Source organism: Phalacrocorax carbo, chromosome 3 (genome assembly GCF_963921805.1).
Source record: "Phalacrocorax carbo chromosome 3, bPhaCar2.1, whole genome shotgun sequence".
In the NCBI taxonomy this organism is placed as follows: Eukaryota; Metazoa; Chordata; class Aves; order Suliformes; family Phalacrocoracidae; genus Phalacrocorax; species Phalacrocorax carbo.
The window spans coordinates 4,153,578-4,169,189 of NC_087515.1; the positions used below are offsets into that span (position 1 = coordinate 4,153,578).

Here is a 15,612-nt window from a genome sequence, read left to right on the forward strand (position 1 = left end):
TCTGCCTGTCCACATTCCCTCTTCGCAGCAACAACAAATCTTGCCCTACTCTGTTTCCATTTTTATTCCCTCTTCCCAGCAGTTCAGTAGGGACTTTGGTGGAGCGTTAGTCATCTTATGAGAAATGGGAATGACTTAAACATTTGGGACAGGGAAGTGGGGGGAAGCTCTGGGTCATAAGGGAAGGCAGGGCTGAGCCTGAGCAGGGAGAAGAGGAGGATGGGGAGAGTTTTCAAAACACAGATTTGTGTTCTAAATTAAAGGCTGACAGGCCTTACTGTGTCTTAGAAGGCAGAAAGAGTGTGAAGGGTACGCAGGATGCAGTAGAGCTGCTGCGAGGAGAGCTGATGCTGTGATGCAGATGAGGGAGCTGAGCTAATGACAGAGGGTAAAAATGTCCTCAAGTCATGCTTATACAGCCTTTTCTTTCTGCTGCTCTTCATCCTACAGCAGGGAAGATTATAACAGTTGAACCACACCACTCGGTGGCATCTGGTAGGTAAGGGGGCCTTTCCAGAAGCTGAGGAATTCCTAATGGTGTGTCCAACCCCATCCCAAGGGATGCGGTCCTCCCCACTGCATGGAAGAGGCAGAAAGGCAAAAGCAAATGGGGGTATGTTTAATATTTGCAAAATGCTGTCATAATCCGCTGAGGTGGAAGTGTGAAGTGCCCCAGGTGGCCTTTGGAAAGGAAGAGCGGTGTTTTGTGGACCTTGGGAAAGGAAGAGAACTTGGCTCCAGTGGGGAAGTAGGGCAGCTGCTGCTTTAAGAACAAATAGCTTTGTGTGCAGCTCTCCTTGCTTGCATCTGCATTTTGGTGTATAATTTGAACATTTCACAAGAGTGCTTTCAGATGGTCCTGTGAATGTTTTATGAGCCGTTAAAAAGTGGAGTGCGTATAAATGGAAGTGTGCAGCCGCCACTGTGTGGGGAGGGCACGGGTGCCTATTTTGGGCTGCCAGAGTGATGTTCAACAAACATCTTGTATTCAGGAGGCCAGCAGCTGCTCATCACTGCTGCTTAACTGCTTACCCACCACATCTCTCCTACGAGCATTGCTCCCAGGTTTCATGCATCTCTGTTCTTGTTTCTGCCACTGGCTGCGTGCAGACGCGCACAAAAGTAGCACACGTGCAGACGTGGAGAGGGTTGGTCTGAGGGTGAGAGCCTCTGCGTTGTGGGTGCCTGTATCTGAGCCTGTCTCCTGGGGTGATGCTCCCTGGAAAAGAACGGGCTCCTTTAGATCATAACCCATCTGACTTATTCGAGACGTGTTTTTAAAAGGATATGAATTATGGCCTGCTGGGACTGCTTTCCCCTCGTGTACTAGGACGGGAGCCTGCAGTGGCATGCTGTGATTTAGATGTAGATGTCTGAATTTGGTCAGCATTCATCAGCTGAGACCTTTCAACCATTTCCAAGCATTTGTACTCCGACTAGTGCCCTGGTTTAGCCCAGTCAGCAACTAAACACCACGCAGCCGCTCGCTCACTCCCCCCACCCCTGTGGGGTGGGGCAGAGAATCAGAAGGGCCAAAGTAACAAAACTTGTGGGTTGGGGTAAGAACAGTTTAATAATTAAAATAAAACTGCAATAATAATAATAATAAATTAATGAAAAGGAAAATAACGAGAGAGAGAGAGGTGAAACCTTGGGAGGAGGGAAAAAAGGAACCTAAACAAGCGATGCAATCGCTCACAACCCAGTGACCGACGCTGCTTCCCCAGCAGCATCATGCCCCAGTTAACATACTGGGCATGATGTCATATGGAATATCCCTTTGGCCTTTGGATCAGCTCGCTTAGCTGTGCCCCCTCCTCCCGGCTTCTGGTGGCCCCCGGCAGAGCACGGGAGGCTGGAAAAGTCCTTGACTAGCACAAGCTCTGCCCAGCAACAACCAAACCATCGGTGTGTTATCAACACTATTCTCATACTAAGCCCAAAGCACAGCACTGCACCAGCTGCAGCGAAGAAAATTAACTCTGTCCCAGCAAGAACCATGACACAAGTGACTTGCTAGACAACTCGCACACCGTGCGGTCAGGGATGTGTACGTTACACAGCTACGTGTAGGCTGCGAGAAGGGAGTAGTGCTTTTCTATAGGTGGGCTCTATAGTGTAGAACCTAATGCCTTTGCTACATAATTAATGGAGAGAAGTGTGAAAAAACAGCTATAAGGAAGAGGGAAGCACTTACATCATCTGGATGCAGAATGCAGAAATTGCTTCACTTTTGCAGATTTTCATTACTTGCTGCAGTCTGCCTTGTCTTTTTCTATTCCTGCCTCTGGTCCTTTATCTTTCTGTCTCCTTTTGTCAAATTTTTTCAGCTCCTGAGGCAAGAGAGGCTTCCCTGAAGCTGCTGCCACCAGGAAAAATGTTTTCTGTCTCTTCACCACCTCCTTAAGTGGCAGCAGAAAATATCTTTTTCTCCCTTAACTTCTCTTCCTCTTTACTGTGTATTTTCCTTTGCTGTAACCACGAGGGTACCTTTCAACATATTGTAGGGGATGTTTGGGTGGAAGACATTCTGGCAAACAATAGGAAGCTGATGATGAAGCTTGGAGAAGCATGCTGCTAGCAATCCCCACTCCCCCACCCCCTGCCTCATTTTGGAGGGTTGTTGAGCTGTAGCTGATAGGGAGAGGCGAGAGCCGAGCCTTGCACTGTTTGCAAACCACGTGCAGAGCAGCCATCCGCAACGGAGTGTGTTTGGCCAGGCTTTGGTTTTTGTTGGATGGTACCATCAAACAAAAGTGGTTTTTCTCCTTTGTATGAGGTGATGCGCACAAGCACAATGCAAGGGTTGTATTGCCTTGGAAGAATTTAAAGCACCATGTTTCCAGCAGTCATGCACTCTTCTGTTTCTTCCCCCCGCCCTCTCTTTTCTTGACAACTGCAGGTACTACATGAGCCCCTGATTGATGAGGATCCCGTTTTCATTGCCACGTGCACGGAGAGAGAGCTGCGCAAGAGGAAAAAGAGGAAATTCAGTCTCTGGGTTCGGCAGTGCTCATCCACCGGTTTCATCTGCCAGGTGGGTTTTACTTCTTCAGATGTCTTGATTCCATTTCAAGAGGCCCTTAAATATGTTGCAGGACCAAAGGTAACAGTCACTTCTCTTCATTACCTTGCTTGGGGCTACAGTCTGAATGCAGCAGGCCTTCGACTCCCACAGATACTAGGTCCAGTGGACAGTGACAACAAGTTCCTGGTGCAGTTTGCTGTATGATTTAACTGAGGGGGCCTGTCTCTAATACTGTCCATCTGGCTGCTGGCCCTAAGCTAACCAAATTGAAATGGAGTTAGGAGGCCTGTCTGTTTGTACATCCTAAGTTTATCTAAATGCGACTTCTGTCATTTTTAATGAGTCAGCTTCTCTTTCTTAAGTATAACGCTGCATCTGTGATAGCCAGCGGTGTCCAACAGACTAAATCAATATGTTATCAAGATGTCAGTCTTTCTGTGAGAAATATATTAGTTGGTTTTCCTACTACATGTCTCTTCACACCTCTACTTCTCTACCAAAGAAATAAAATCTGATATGACTTCAAGGTGAGATACGACCTTGAGTGGGAGATGTGTTAAAGGGTTTGTTTTTAGTGTTGTAAAGCACCGAGGACAACTTTTCAAATTCTCAGATTCCCCAGTTGCTGATGTATTTTGAAAGCTCTTGAAAAATCTAGCTGTTTATTTTGTTACCTAGAGGTGAGGGGGCAGATATTTCCTGGTATTTCGTTTTCCCAAGAGCTTCTGTGAAAACGTGGTGTCCTGCATGTTCCGGAGCAGCGGTTCGGAGGTGCGGGTAGGATGCGTGCTGCCTGCTCAGGCTGAATGCATGTCAGAACTGCAGGGCCTGTGGATTTGCTGCAGCTGAACATCCGTTCATAGTAAAATTTGATCCATGAATCACTACGACTGTTTGAGTAGCTATGCAAGAAAAGAGGTTCACTTGGAACAGGGGTTTGCATTTTCAGCAATGCTATTCACTCTAAGAAGAAAGTTAGGATCATACATCCTCCATCCGGGTTTTAAAGCAGTTGTTTTGTCCGATACAAAATAGATTCACCTTGTGAAGCATCCTTGGTAGTTTCCACTGCCAAGACTTTTGGAAAGTCATTTGCTACACAGAGGCAGTGTCCTTAATCTCCAGGGTGAACTCCACCAGTCCCACACACAGCTCATTATGGAAGCGTAACAGGTACAGCGAGCACAAAGTTTGCTCTCTTGCCATCCTCCCCCCAGCCAACTGCCAGCAAACTAGTAAGTCTTCAGACAAGCCAGAGGTTTCAGATTCTGAGCTATAATTATGTTGCACCTCCTGTCCCGTCCATTGAGAGAGTAAATTAATGGAATGTCAAATTAAACAGAAGCTGAGCGCCACCTTAATCCTCCTGCTCCGTTAATGAATTAGATGCTAGTGCTTCACTTGCATCCGGATGACGTCCAGGATGATCTTACCAGCCACCTTCTATTTTCATTCCATGGCTTGGCTGTAATTATCATCATGCTAAAATGATTGGGTGAGGGGGACCTTAGACAGGAGTGAAAAAGAATGTACAGGAACGTGAACGTTCATGCTAAAATGGGAAAACCTAGTCTGGGGATCTTCAGCTATGGTATGCTTGAAACGCTACGTTCAGTTACATGTCACGCTTACAAGGGATCTTGCAGAATCCAGAGCACTTATTTGGTGGTTGTTTGGTTTATTTACTGTATTAAAACAGAGGGGTGTTTTTTTCTGTGTTTAACATATGGAGAGAATTGATCTAAACAAGAAGAAAATCCAGTGTTTTCCTCCTTCATGTGCACACCTTCCCCTCCATCTCTTGTGAAACTGCCATCGTGAAGGAAAGGCTTGTTGCCTGGTAGTTAAGGACTGACGACTGGTCTATCACCTGTCTGCTGTCAGAAAAACCTTACAGCACCCACTTGGAAATATGTAGAAATTCTGTAATACTGTCTGGATGAATTCCCTCCCTCATTGTTTCTACATGATGACATCAAGGTAATTTTATTCAGGATAAAATATGACTATGAACACTTTATAAATCAGGCTAATTCAGTTTCAAAAGTCTGAATAATATATATCTCTAAAAAGGTGAGGCAGCCCAGGGAGAAGAGGGAAGTGAGCCACATACGACTGGCTCTCAGGATGGGAAGGAACCTCAAGAGGTCTGTGATGCTCCTGGCTGAAAGCAAAGTCCCCTAAACCTGAAAGATGAGCCTGATGTTAAAAAATCTCCATTTGAGGACATCCCAGTTTTCCCAGTGATCTACTTTTCCTATGATGAAGAGAGTTGGTTGGTTTATTTTCCTAATATAAAATTGATAACAGTGTTTTGAGCGACTCTGGCAATAACTCCTCATTGGCAGCTCTCAGGGAAGTTGTTAATGTTGGGAGTTTTAGCTCTTTGACTCCCCAGATTCCTCTGTCTCCTTGTTCTCATGAACAAAACTCTGAATCGCTTTTTTAGGTGTGAGTAAATACTTCTGTTTAATGGCTCATCATTTGCTTTTTTAAGCAAATGGTGTTTCGTTGAAAATCCAGCCCAATAAGCCATTCACGGAACAGAAGTGGCGTAAAATCAAAATATTGCTTGTGGATAAAAGAAGGTGTATAAGCTTATATATGCATAATGTAAATAATGTGTATATATTAGACTGCCTTTTTGTCCCCTGTGATATAGATAACCTGACTCCGCCCTGACAGTTAAGTCTCTGTTTTAAGATGGATGCACAATTTCATATCATATCTCTGCTTCAGAATTTCTCAAGCAAAGCATCTCTTGCAGTGAATAGCTTTGTTGCTGAGTATCCTTTCACGGTCAGCTGGCCAAGTGGGAACATGCAGGAAGGACACATCATTCAAAAGAAATATACATCTACAGCAGCTGGGAACATGAAAAAACCGTTCAGAAGGTTAGAAGGGCTCCAGGAGGGCTGACTTCAGCAAAGTCGGCAGCAAAACTGCCCTGATACTGCTGCCTTTTTCACCCATCGTTGATGCTGGACATCAAGGTGGCAGCAGCTGCTGCTGCAGGAAAGGGCTTGGACCTTCTTGTTTCTTTCTTTCTTTCTTTCTTTCTAATTCAGTGACACCAGCAACCTCAGCTTGCAGAACCTCAGGTGTCCCTCTGTGTTCCATCTTTGCCTTGATCGTTTCCCTCCAATATATTTCCCTACATATGCGTTACCAGTAAGACACTTTTCAAACCAATATTTTAATATCTTGATTGCAGTTTAAATGATCACAGTAGCCTAGGAGTGTGTGTTTCTTCTTAAATTATTTGCTGATTAAGGCATCCTATTTAAATCAAAACTCTAGTCATGTCAGTTTTTATTTCTCTCTTTTTCTCTCAAAAATTCTGGAACACTGCTTGTAAAAGATGTTCATATATATGATTGGCAGGACTCTCTTTCATTTTAAATATAGCAGTAGAGCTCATCAAAAACTGCTGAGAGTTCCCAAATATCTGATCAGGGCTAGTCATTTTGTCCTGCTAGGACACACCATGCTCTGTCTTCCCTTTTCTTGTGTGGCTCTTAAAGACTACTAAGTGATGCCTAGTCCTTGTACAGTTCCTCCTGCACAAGAAGGTTTTCTGGTCATTTTGCAGAAGGAGAAGGAAGCACAGGAAGGTGATGCCGTGCACTGAACCCTACAGGGAGACAGGCAGGATGAGATGTTCCCATAGTGCCTTGTCCTGAACCACAGGCCCACGGCACACACATAACCCTGAAGACAGTCCCTGACCCAAGGAGCCATCAGTCAACAAAATGGAAGGCAGCTTGTAGGGTGGTAGAGAGCTGTGTGAAGGGACGGTCAGGCAATATTAATCACTCTGCTAGGCAGTAATGGAATTAGCTCATCAACCTAATTATTCACTTAAAAAACCTGATATCATAGTGTAGAAGAGGTGACTTGATGGATGTGTGTGTCCTTTCCTGGTTCTTGGGGTGAAATCTGAGACTATTCTGGACACTCTTCCCACACCCCCTCCTCACCCCCAGCTTTATGGGCTCTGCACTTGCTTTTGTTCACCAGCAGAAAGTTCTTGCAATAACGCATTTCATTGTCACTAATATATCTGTGAAACGTGTCGCTCAGATTTATGAAGCCCTTTAGATCCTTGGGCTGGCTCTGAATTTGAGTTTCCACCTTTCACTTCTTCAGGGTAAGCAGTGTTGAGTCAGAACAGATTGAGGAGAAGGACTGTCTCTGCCGCTTGAGTCTTCCCACGTTACTGAACTATCAGCGACTTGCATTATAGCGGTATTTAAGGAGTGCAACTTGGATCAGGGTGGCCCCTTCAAGAAAGGGCAAGAAGTGGCTCTCTCCCAGAAGAGCAGCAGTCTCAGCAAAGAGGGATCTCTGAGGTCGCTCCATAGAACAGTGGCAGAGCTCCGAGTTGCAGCAAAAACCCCCAAACAATGTAAGCAGCATGCTTTTGTAGTAAGTGCTGCAGTTCATTCTTGATTTCAAACAGGGTAAGTACAGTCAGCTCGAATACACCTGCAAAGGTTGAATTTGCAGAGTAAGAACTTGCAGAATTTAGCGAAACTGAGATGGTGTCCCAAAGAATTTATAATTTCACAACGCACCACGAAGGTACATTTACTCACGGGGAAAGGGAGGGGTAAATAAGCCTGGAGTGAGTTTTGTTTTCAAGGTCAGACTTGCAGGAAAGTTAGCCATCTGTGCATTTGTTTAATAAAGCTGCTCAGAAATGTTGGTGTTTCAACTTGTTTAAGTTCTGCTTAGAGATTAGTCTGAGCCCTTGGGTTTCTTTAAACAGTGCTCTGGTAATTTCTCTGCTGCTGGAAGAGTTGCATCTGGAATGCACAGATGTAGCAGCTGCTTGGAGGAGGTTCTCAAGGTCAGGTTTGGCTGGAAGGGCATCCCAGGAAATCTGATCGCCTTCATTTATCAGTCACTGGTGGCTGGAAAATCCCATCTGCTTTCTTCCTCTGGCTCCCCACAGGCTCTGGCTTTTTAAATGCATGCGGGTCTGTATTGTCAGCATCTGAGAATCTCAGATCTCAATTAAAAGTCAATTATCCTCTTGCTTACTGGTATTAAGTGGGAAGGTAGTTTTGCGGATGCGTGATGGGCAAGCCCCATTCATTTCTGTGGAGTCTACAATCTTACCGTGTTTCTAGATGAATGGGGGGAAAAAAAAACCCAAACCAAACATCTAAATGTGACCTAATGCAAAGATCTCTCCCAGAGTTTACACACAGTCTTGGTGTCTTATTTTCAGGTGAGAACAAAGGCTATCTTTTAGTTCCTGTCTGCAGTGCTTGGCGTTTCCCATCCCTTTGTGCTGGGTGCTGTAGGTGGAACAAAAAGACAATCCCTGCATTTAGCATCTAAATGCAAGATGGAGGCATAAGCCTTCTGTAGCCAGTCACTTCAGTTTGGGCACCTTTTGGCTGCCCAGAGACTGCACAAGCAGGATGCGTACAGCAGTATTTATTAAGCAGCATGCGTACAGCAGTATTTGTTGGCTAACGCGCACAGCAGAGAGCTGGGACCAACACACTGCTAGCCACCAGGACACTCCCTGCTCCTGGTGAGCCTGCACTGGCCAGGTGGTCATCAGCCTTGTTGCTCCTTGGAAATGAGCTGGGTCCTTGATGTTGCTGAATTGTCGTATTCTAGTTTTTTTCGTAAGATTTTATAGCTTTTTATGTAAGTATTTTCCTCCTTGAGGGGATAACTGCATGTTATCCCCTCAACATTTACAGCACTTTTGATAGTTTTTACTTTTCTTGCATCATTTATATACCTTCTCACTTACATATATCCTCACTCATACACCTTCTCACAGCTCAACGGTAATTTTCTTCAAAAAACTGAGCCAAGACTGCAATTGTGTGGCACCAGAGTGAGGCCTCGGTCATGGACCTGTGCTAGGCTGCCAGTTACGCAGAGGGAGCCCAATGAAGCAGCGCTATGAGGAAAGTGTCACCAATGCACAGATAAGCAATTGCCTTGTGGGAGTTGCATCCTTTCTAAGAAAGGTATTGAAGAGCAAAAGGAAAGAGCTTTGCAGACGTTAGCAGTGATTTCCAAGCGGGCAGGAGAAGGGCAGCATGGAAAGGAGCAAACGCGGCCTTGTTTGGCATCAGCGGTTGGATGCCTGGCTCCACGGGGCAAACGCAGGCAGGAGTCAGTATACTGGAAAGGTACAGGAAGAGCTCAGTAGGGAGGGCTAAATGACAAAGGCCTGTCTCCATTTTCCAGCCCCACTTCCATTTGATGCTGCAAAGAAGAGGGAACTGGCAGAAGGCTGACATGGTTGAAGCAAAGGGTTAGGCAAGCGATGTCCGGGGCGGAGCGCTGTGTGGATGTCAAGACACATGCAAGCAAGGCCAAAGTTAAGAAAGATGACTGCAGTAATTGAGAGGAGAGCCATGCAGTTCTTAGGAATTTGAACAAATAGGAAAGGCTTTATCATAGAGGTGTTACGCGTATTGGAGCTGCCTGACTTAGATGTGGCTGGCCTAGGGGAAGCTATAGAGAGAAGCCAGAGTTTGGTGATCCACAGATTGTAGGTTCACCGTACAGGTGAGATGTTGTAGTGTCCCCAGTGATGATGCAATCACATGGAGGAGTGATTTCAGGGGAAGGAAGACAAGGAGCTTTATTCTTAGCCATATTGGGCTTGCACTGTCAACTCTACCAGCATCTCTCTGCCAGTCTCACCACAATCTGGTTAGAAACTTTGAAGAACATGTACAGACAAAACCGAGATTTGCCAGTCCTCAGCAATTGCACCATTTTGGCTCAGTTTTTCTAAGATTACTGTTGAGCTGTGAGAAGGATATATGCAACAGTCCTCAGATGTTGGCTGGATCTGTGTGCTAATGCAGACTGAAATATTTCAAAATAGGAGGCAGAGGGAGAAGAGATGGCACCACAGAAAGAGCTTTGTAGGGAGCCCCAAGAGCTAGATGGGAACAGTGTCGGAAATATGTGTGTGCTTTGAATGCTGTTTTCAAAGTAGTCTTTAGAGGAGTAGGAAGAGAATGAAGAGAGGCTCAGTGAAAAGTTCCATCCTCAGTAAGAGCACCATCAGTGGTGCCAGTGGCTGCTGAGGGAAGAGCTAGACCTAAGTTTTCTGAGAGGAGGGCATTAAAGACGGGGGGAATATGGGCTGCAGAAGGTTTGGGATGGGACTGGAGTGGAGGATCTCCCAACGGCGATGGTAATGGCCACAGCTAGAGATGAGGTATAGGATGACAGAGGACAACAAGAGTGAGGCAGGATCTAGAGAGTTGGGCTAGGAATGAGGTGTTGAGTATTTGGCTGTGAAGTCTATGGAAAAATGAAGGGCTTTTTTTGATAGTTACTCAGGATCCAAAAAGTATGACAGTACCATTCTTTGTTCTCTTGCTTTTATAACTGTGTCATCTAAAAACTTGGCTTCTGTTTTGTGGTTGTTTAGGGTCTGCCCTTTGTGAGCTATTTTGCACAATGTAGCCTTCAAAAATCTTCCTCCTGTTTATTACTATCCCCGCCCTTGTTTTTTCTTCGAAATGTCATCTATATCATTTGAGAATTGTACCCTGAGGTGCTTCAATTATGTATGAATGTGGAGTATTTGGGATGTGCTATTCACAAGTGCTTTCAATTTGCCATTTGAGCTTTGAATATGTGCAGAATCGCCAATATTTTAGTTTCTAGGGCACTCTTAAATGTGCAGTCAAGATGCAGCTTTTGTTCCTAAGTGCTCGGGGTTTTTTTTACCCAGTTTCTAGCGAGACCTTATGAACCTTCCACATGAATTTTCCATAGAGTAAATTGCCAGCACAGTGCAAGGAAATTCCCATTGGCTTGTAGCACAGATGTGTACTCTGAGACCTTCCATTCTCTGGTGGCACTCGCTCTAGCAGTCTGCCTCTGTAGCCAAACATCCTTTGAGTTTCTGAATGACAGGTGATTGACCTGCCTCTTATCTGTCCACATGTGAAATGTCCTGCTCAGAAATATGATGTCTGTTTTGATTGCCTCTGTGGAAGCAAATGGTCTTTCCAGAACAGTTTGCATTGTTTTTCTTGTTTTGGAAGAGCTCAGCGCAGTCTTCACCCTGACTGTGCCTTGCTCGGGCATTCAGGGATATTGATTGATACCTACTTTTGCGTTTGTGATGGGAGGAGGCAGAAGCGGTTGTAGGTAGAAGGAGAGATGAGCTAGAGACTGTGACGGTCTTTTCTTGCTGTCAGGCTTTTAAAGGGAAGAGGCTGTTAGGATGCTGCATGGAGACAGAAGACAGAAGAGAGGAGGGTTTAAGGGATGAGTTAAATGGTGAGGGATGACTGGGGGAAGCTCCGTTTCTGTCCCAGCACTGCAGGATAAAGAAGCTCAGCCTGTGGTTGCCTCCTAAGACAGACGGTGTCACATCTATAGAAGGTATGCCATTTGGTGCTGTAGCTCGAATGGATCAGTAGCCACTAGAAAAAGATACACAGTAAAAGTGATCTCTGCAGATATTGTAGAAGCATTGCTTTGACTGTCACCCGCAGAAGCAGAGGATGTTGCTGCCAACATCTCCATCTGTTGTCCGGCAGCAGTTGTCGAGCCTGTCATTCTGACGACATTTTGCCGTTGGAGCACATGGAAAGGGCCCAAAGATCCAACACTGTCACAGGGCAAACCAGCAGCTCTGGTGAATAGTTTAACTAACGTTTTTGGGGACCAGCTTCTGACTGTGCCTGTGAAGGTCTTGCAGCCAATTTCTGGCAACTCTGCTTTTTCTGCAGACTGCTAACTGTTAAATGCCACTTCTAATGTATTACAGAATGGGGGGCAATGCCGTGGGCTTCAGCAGGCAGGATCTTAATGAGTTGAGGTAGAATGAAATAAGCTGGATGAGAGGTCGGGGAGAGGGAAAGTAAAGGCCATATGGGTTCCTAGGCACTTGCAAGGATATTTGAAGCTATGCCTTTGCCAGTTGTCTGTACCCAGCTGCTGTTTCATGCAGCCTTAATGCCTTCCAACATTATGCTGCTGTCACCCATCTTCCCAATAGAGCTGAGCATGATAAAGCTTTGAATAATGCTTCTCCAAAACAGGAAGAATTGTGCCAAGAGCAAAGGCTGTACTTGGATAGGCAGGAAAATGCCCAAGGAGAAAAAAGGGGCATATATTTAACATTGGAGGAGGAGGGAAGGTTCAGTAGCGGGTATGAATGTTTTGGTAAAGGGCACTGGGGAGGTGAACAGGGCAAGGGAGGATGAGAATCACAAGGTGAGCGTTATAAGGACCCTCAAAATAGAGGGGAACACAGAGGGAGGGTGCCAGGTGCACAGGGAACGCTGCTAACGAAACCTATGGAGTATGTAGCATCCCAGTAGTAAAATAGTGATATCTCAGTAGACAGTTGCATGGTGGGCATGAGCTTTAAAGAAGCTGCTTGCAGACCCAAACCAGCCCACGGTGAGGGGCCAACTGGCTCACCAGCAGGCTGTCTCATCCCTTGGGGGACACTCTATGGGGAAAACAAAGTGAACATGGAGCAGGAGAGACTCTTGGTTGGCTAAAACTTACTGCAACAGGGGAGGGAAGGTGTGGGACATCTTCCTGGACCTAGAGGTTCCTGCTTTGTTTTCAGCTCAACTGCTAATCCAAGGTCAAAACTAATCTGTCTGCATCTTTTGTCTCCACTGCCTGGTCTGTAGATTTTAAGGGCTTTTTGTGTGGTCTCTGTTCTGACATACTAGTAACCTAATCTTAATTTCGATGCCAATAATCATGAAATACCTTTGCTGTAAGATTGGAACAATCTGCCCTTTGTATTCTACTGTTAAGCTGCTCTCTTGAGCCCTGATTAATAACCTAAATGGTTTACCGTAATTAGCTAGTCCTCAGCCTTAGCATTGGGCAAAGCACTGATTTGACAGCTTTCAAAAGTGAGTGGAGCATGATTAGGGAGTCTACAAACATTCCCGACTTTGTCCTCATCTGGAAACTGTTTCTATCAAAAAATGGTTTGTTGTTTTTTAGTGTTGGTTTTTTTTAAAAGGTAAATAATGTATATGCAAGACTTCCTTTTAATATGTGCTGTACTTCTTTTTGGACTTAGTATGTATTCGTCCTTGCACCAGCTTTGTTCTTCAGTACATCAGTTACTTCAAAATACAAATTATGTGTCGTTCCCCAGAGACTTCATACGTAACACACTCCTCTGGAGTCTGTTCCGCGATTCGTGAATTGCTGGGGAATATTACATTAGTATGTCTAGTATGCCAGTGCTGGGAGATACGCCATGTAAAACAGGGAGAAGCTGTTTAGTTGAATTTTGTTCCCCTCTAAGATCACTGAGATATAAATTACTGGGAGCACTACTGCGTTTTTGTTTTCTGAGCATTGTAATGAACTTTCCTTTATGAAGGAGTGTGTTGGTAAGAGAAACAGATGGATATCCAGGAAAGCAATGCTGCGTGTTCTGGATGGTTGAGGTCTGAAGCACCATCACTCCAACAAACAAGGCAAAATTCCTTTTCCCTGCCCCTGAATACTGAGCAAGTTGCAGCTTTTTCTCAGACAGGTAAAATTTTCTGGAATTCCTAAAAGATTTGAGTATTTCAGAGCCAAAGCCATCAAGGCAGGCCTGGGCAAATTTTTTTCAAAAAATTTGCATTTTTGTCTGTTTTTAAATCTTTGCAAATCCCATGGTGTTACAGTATTGTTTGAGTGACTGAACACAGTGTCTGCTGCCTCTCATGTCTCTTTCCAGCAGGTTATTTTTGCTGACTTTCAGAACAAGATGAAGGTCAGGCGCCTAGTTGATTTTAATAGGTGTTCAACTTCAGTGAAAGTTACTCTCGTAAAACGCTGTCAGTGAAATAACATCAAAGGCTTGTGTACAGAGGAAGGGTTATGCACTTTCTCCCTCTGCATGACAATGCAGAAGACTCTTCTTCTAGAGGGATCGCTTGTAGGAATGAAGGAGTAGCTTTATTTCAGTGCTCTTTCAGTTGGTGGGCATACTAGCTGGACTGTGTTTGGTAAATTATAGTCACATTACAAAGGGATAAATGTTCCTGCGCTCTAACACAAACATGTACGTTCACCTACAGGTGATGGTGACCGCTCTCCTGAAATGCCTAGCATTGTGGGCTGCACAGTAGCAGGCTACACGCTAAAGCTCCTGCAGCCTCCTACAAGTGAGCCAGGCATTTCCCTGTTAACAGCAGCATATTGCGCTGTACCCTGGTTCCTGGTTCAATCTGTTTCAGTGGGTTGTCTCCAAATCATGATCTAAGTGAAGGATCTAAGAATTAGCACTGTGCCTGGAGAGTTTGATGAGGATGTTCTGGCTGGTTGGGTACGTGTATTGCTGGCTTCTCTCATTTATGGGGGTGTACGCACACTTGTGTCGCAGCCTAATGGTTGCTGCCAACAGAAATAATTCTGAACGTTACTGCGGTGAGCTAATGGGCCATTTCCTTCTGGTCATCTTGGAGGGGCCCTTTTTGAAACTGAAGTTCCCGTGCTTTCCTTTTGCTGGCAGCGTTAAAGCCTATGCAGGTTCAGAACAACACGTAATCTCAGTTATGACTTGAGCCTTTTCCTGCCAAGCAAACAATCTTCAAACTGCACAACAGCGACAAGAACCTCAGGAAGCCCTTAAGCTGAGGGAAAGGACGTTGTATTTATGGGTAGCTGTGCCAGCTAACCTGAGGTTGTTTTAAGGCAACAGCCCTTGAAAAGGACTTTAGATATTAGCAGTTTATAAGAAGTATTTGCTGCCTTGACGCTCAGCTTGTTCCCAGTTGAATTGAGCAGGTGTGTTGTCAATTGCATCTGCTCCCTCTGGATCTTTTTATAACCTTCTGACTTTTCTTACCATTTCTCATTTAAGATTTATGTCCATCTCAAAGAAGGGAGTGGTGCTGATGGGCTGGATGCTTTGAAGAACAAACCGCAGCTCCACAGTATGGTGGCCAAAAGCCTTTGTCAGAACGCCTCTGGGAAGAACTACATCATCTTCACTGGCCCGAGCATTACCAGCCTGAATCTCTTTGAAGAATTTGAGAAGCAAGGTGTGTATCGGGTGACTCACTGGGTTTTAATGATGACAGACCTAGGGGCCCTCCTGCCACTGAATCAAAAAAACTCCCAAGTGCTTCACTGACATTTCAATTCCTTGTATAGATAAGTTGGACATCTCTAAGAAAATATCTCACTCCTGAAAAGGTACTATGCAGGGGGCTTTCTTTCTAAGTTGCTCTTTAAATCTTCTTTGAAGCTTCTTAAGGTTCAATATGAGGATGTAAAAACATTTTTAATAAGGGCATTTAAAGCTCTTGCTTTTGTTCTTTGCCTTAGAAGTGTGAGGTCTAATCTCCTCTATGGCCTGGGGGGCTTTTCAAGGGATTTCATAGCTGCCTGGGATTTTTCTGTTCCCATTGTGAAAGACACGGGATGGGACGAATCCTTAAAGGCGTGCCTTAGAAGTCCTTGCTGGTTTAATATCTGTTAAAGGTGTGACTTCTCTAGACGACATTTTTATTGCCATTGCAAAAGCCCTAGCATGGTTCTCTGTTTTGCTGGTATAAATGTGCCTTGGTAGGACAGTTTTCAGTCCTGAGAGTATAATA

At 44.9% G+C, this 15,612-nt stretch overlaps 1 protein-coding gene across 1 annotated transcript in view; it reads left to right on the forward strand.

Moving 5' to 3' along the window:
* PGBD5 (piggyBac transposable element derived 5) overlaps window positions 1-15,612 on the forward strand; it is a 74,405-nt gene that overhangs the window by 37,499 nt on the left and 21,294 nt on the right. Inside the window, exons 3-4 of the mRNA XM_064445670.1 lie at window positions 2,903-3,037; window positions 14,874-15,054. Of these exons, the coding sequence (XP_064301740.1) occupies window positions 2,903-3,037; window positions 14,874-15,054 (316 nt within the window). The remainder of the gene's footprint in view (window positions 1-2,902; window positions 3,038-14,873; window positions 15,055-15,612) is intronic.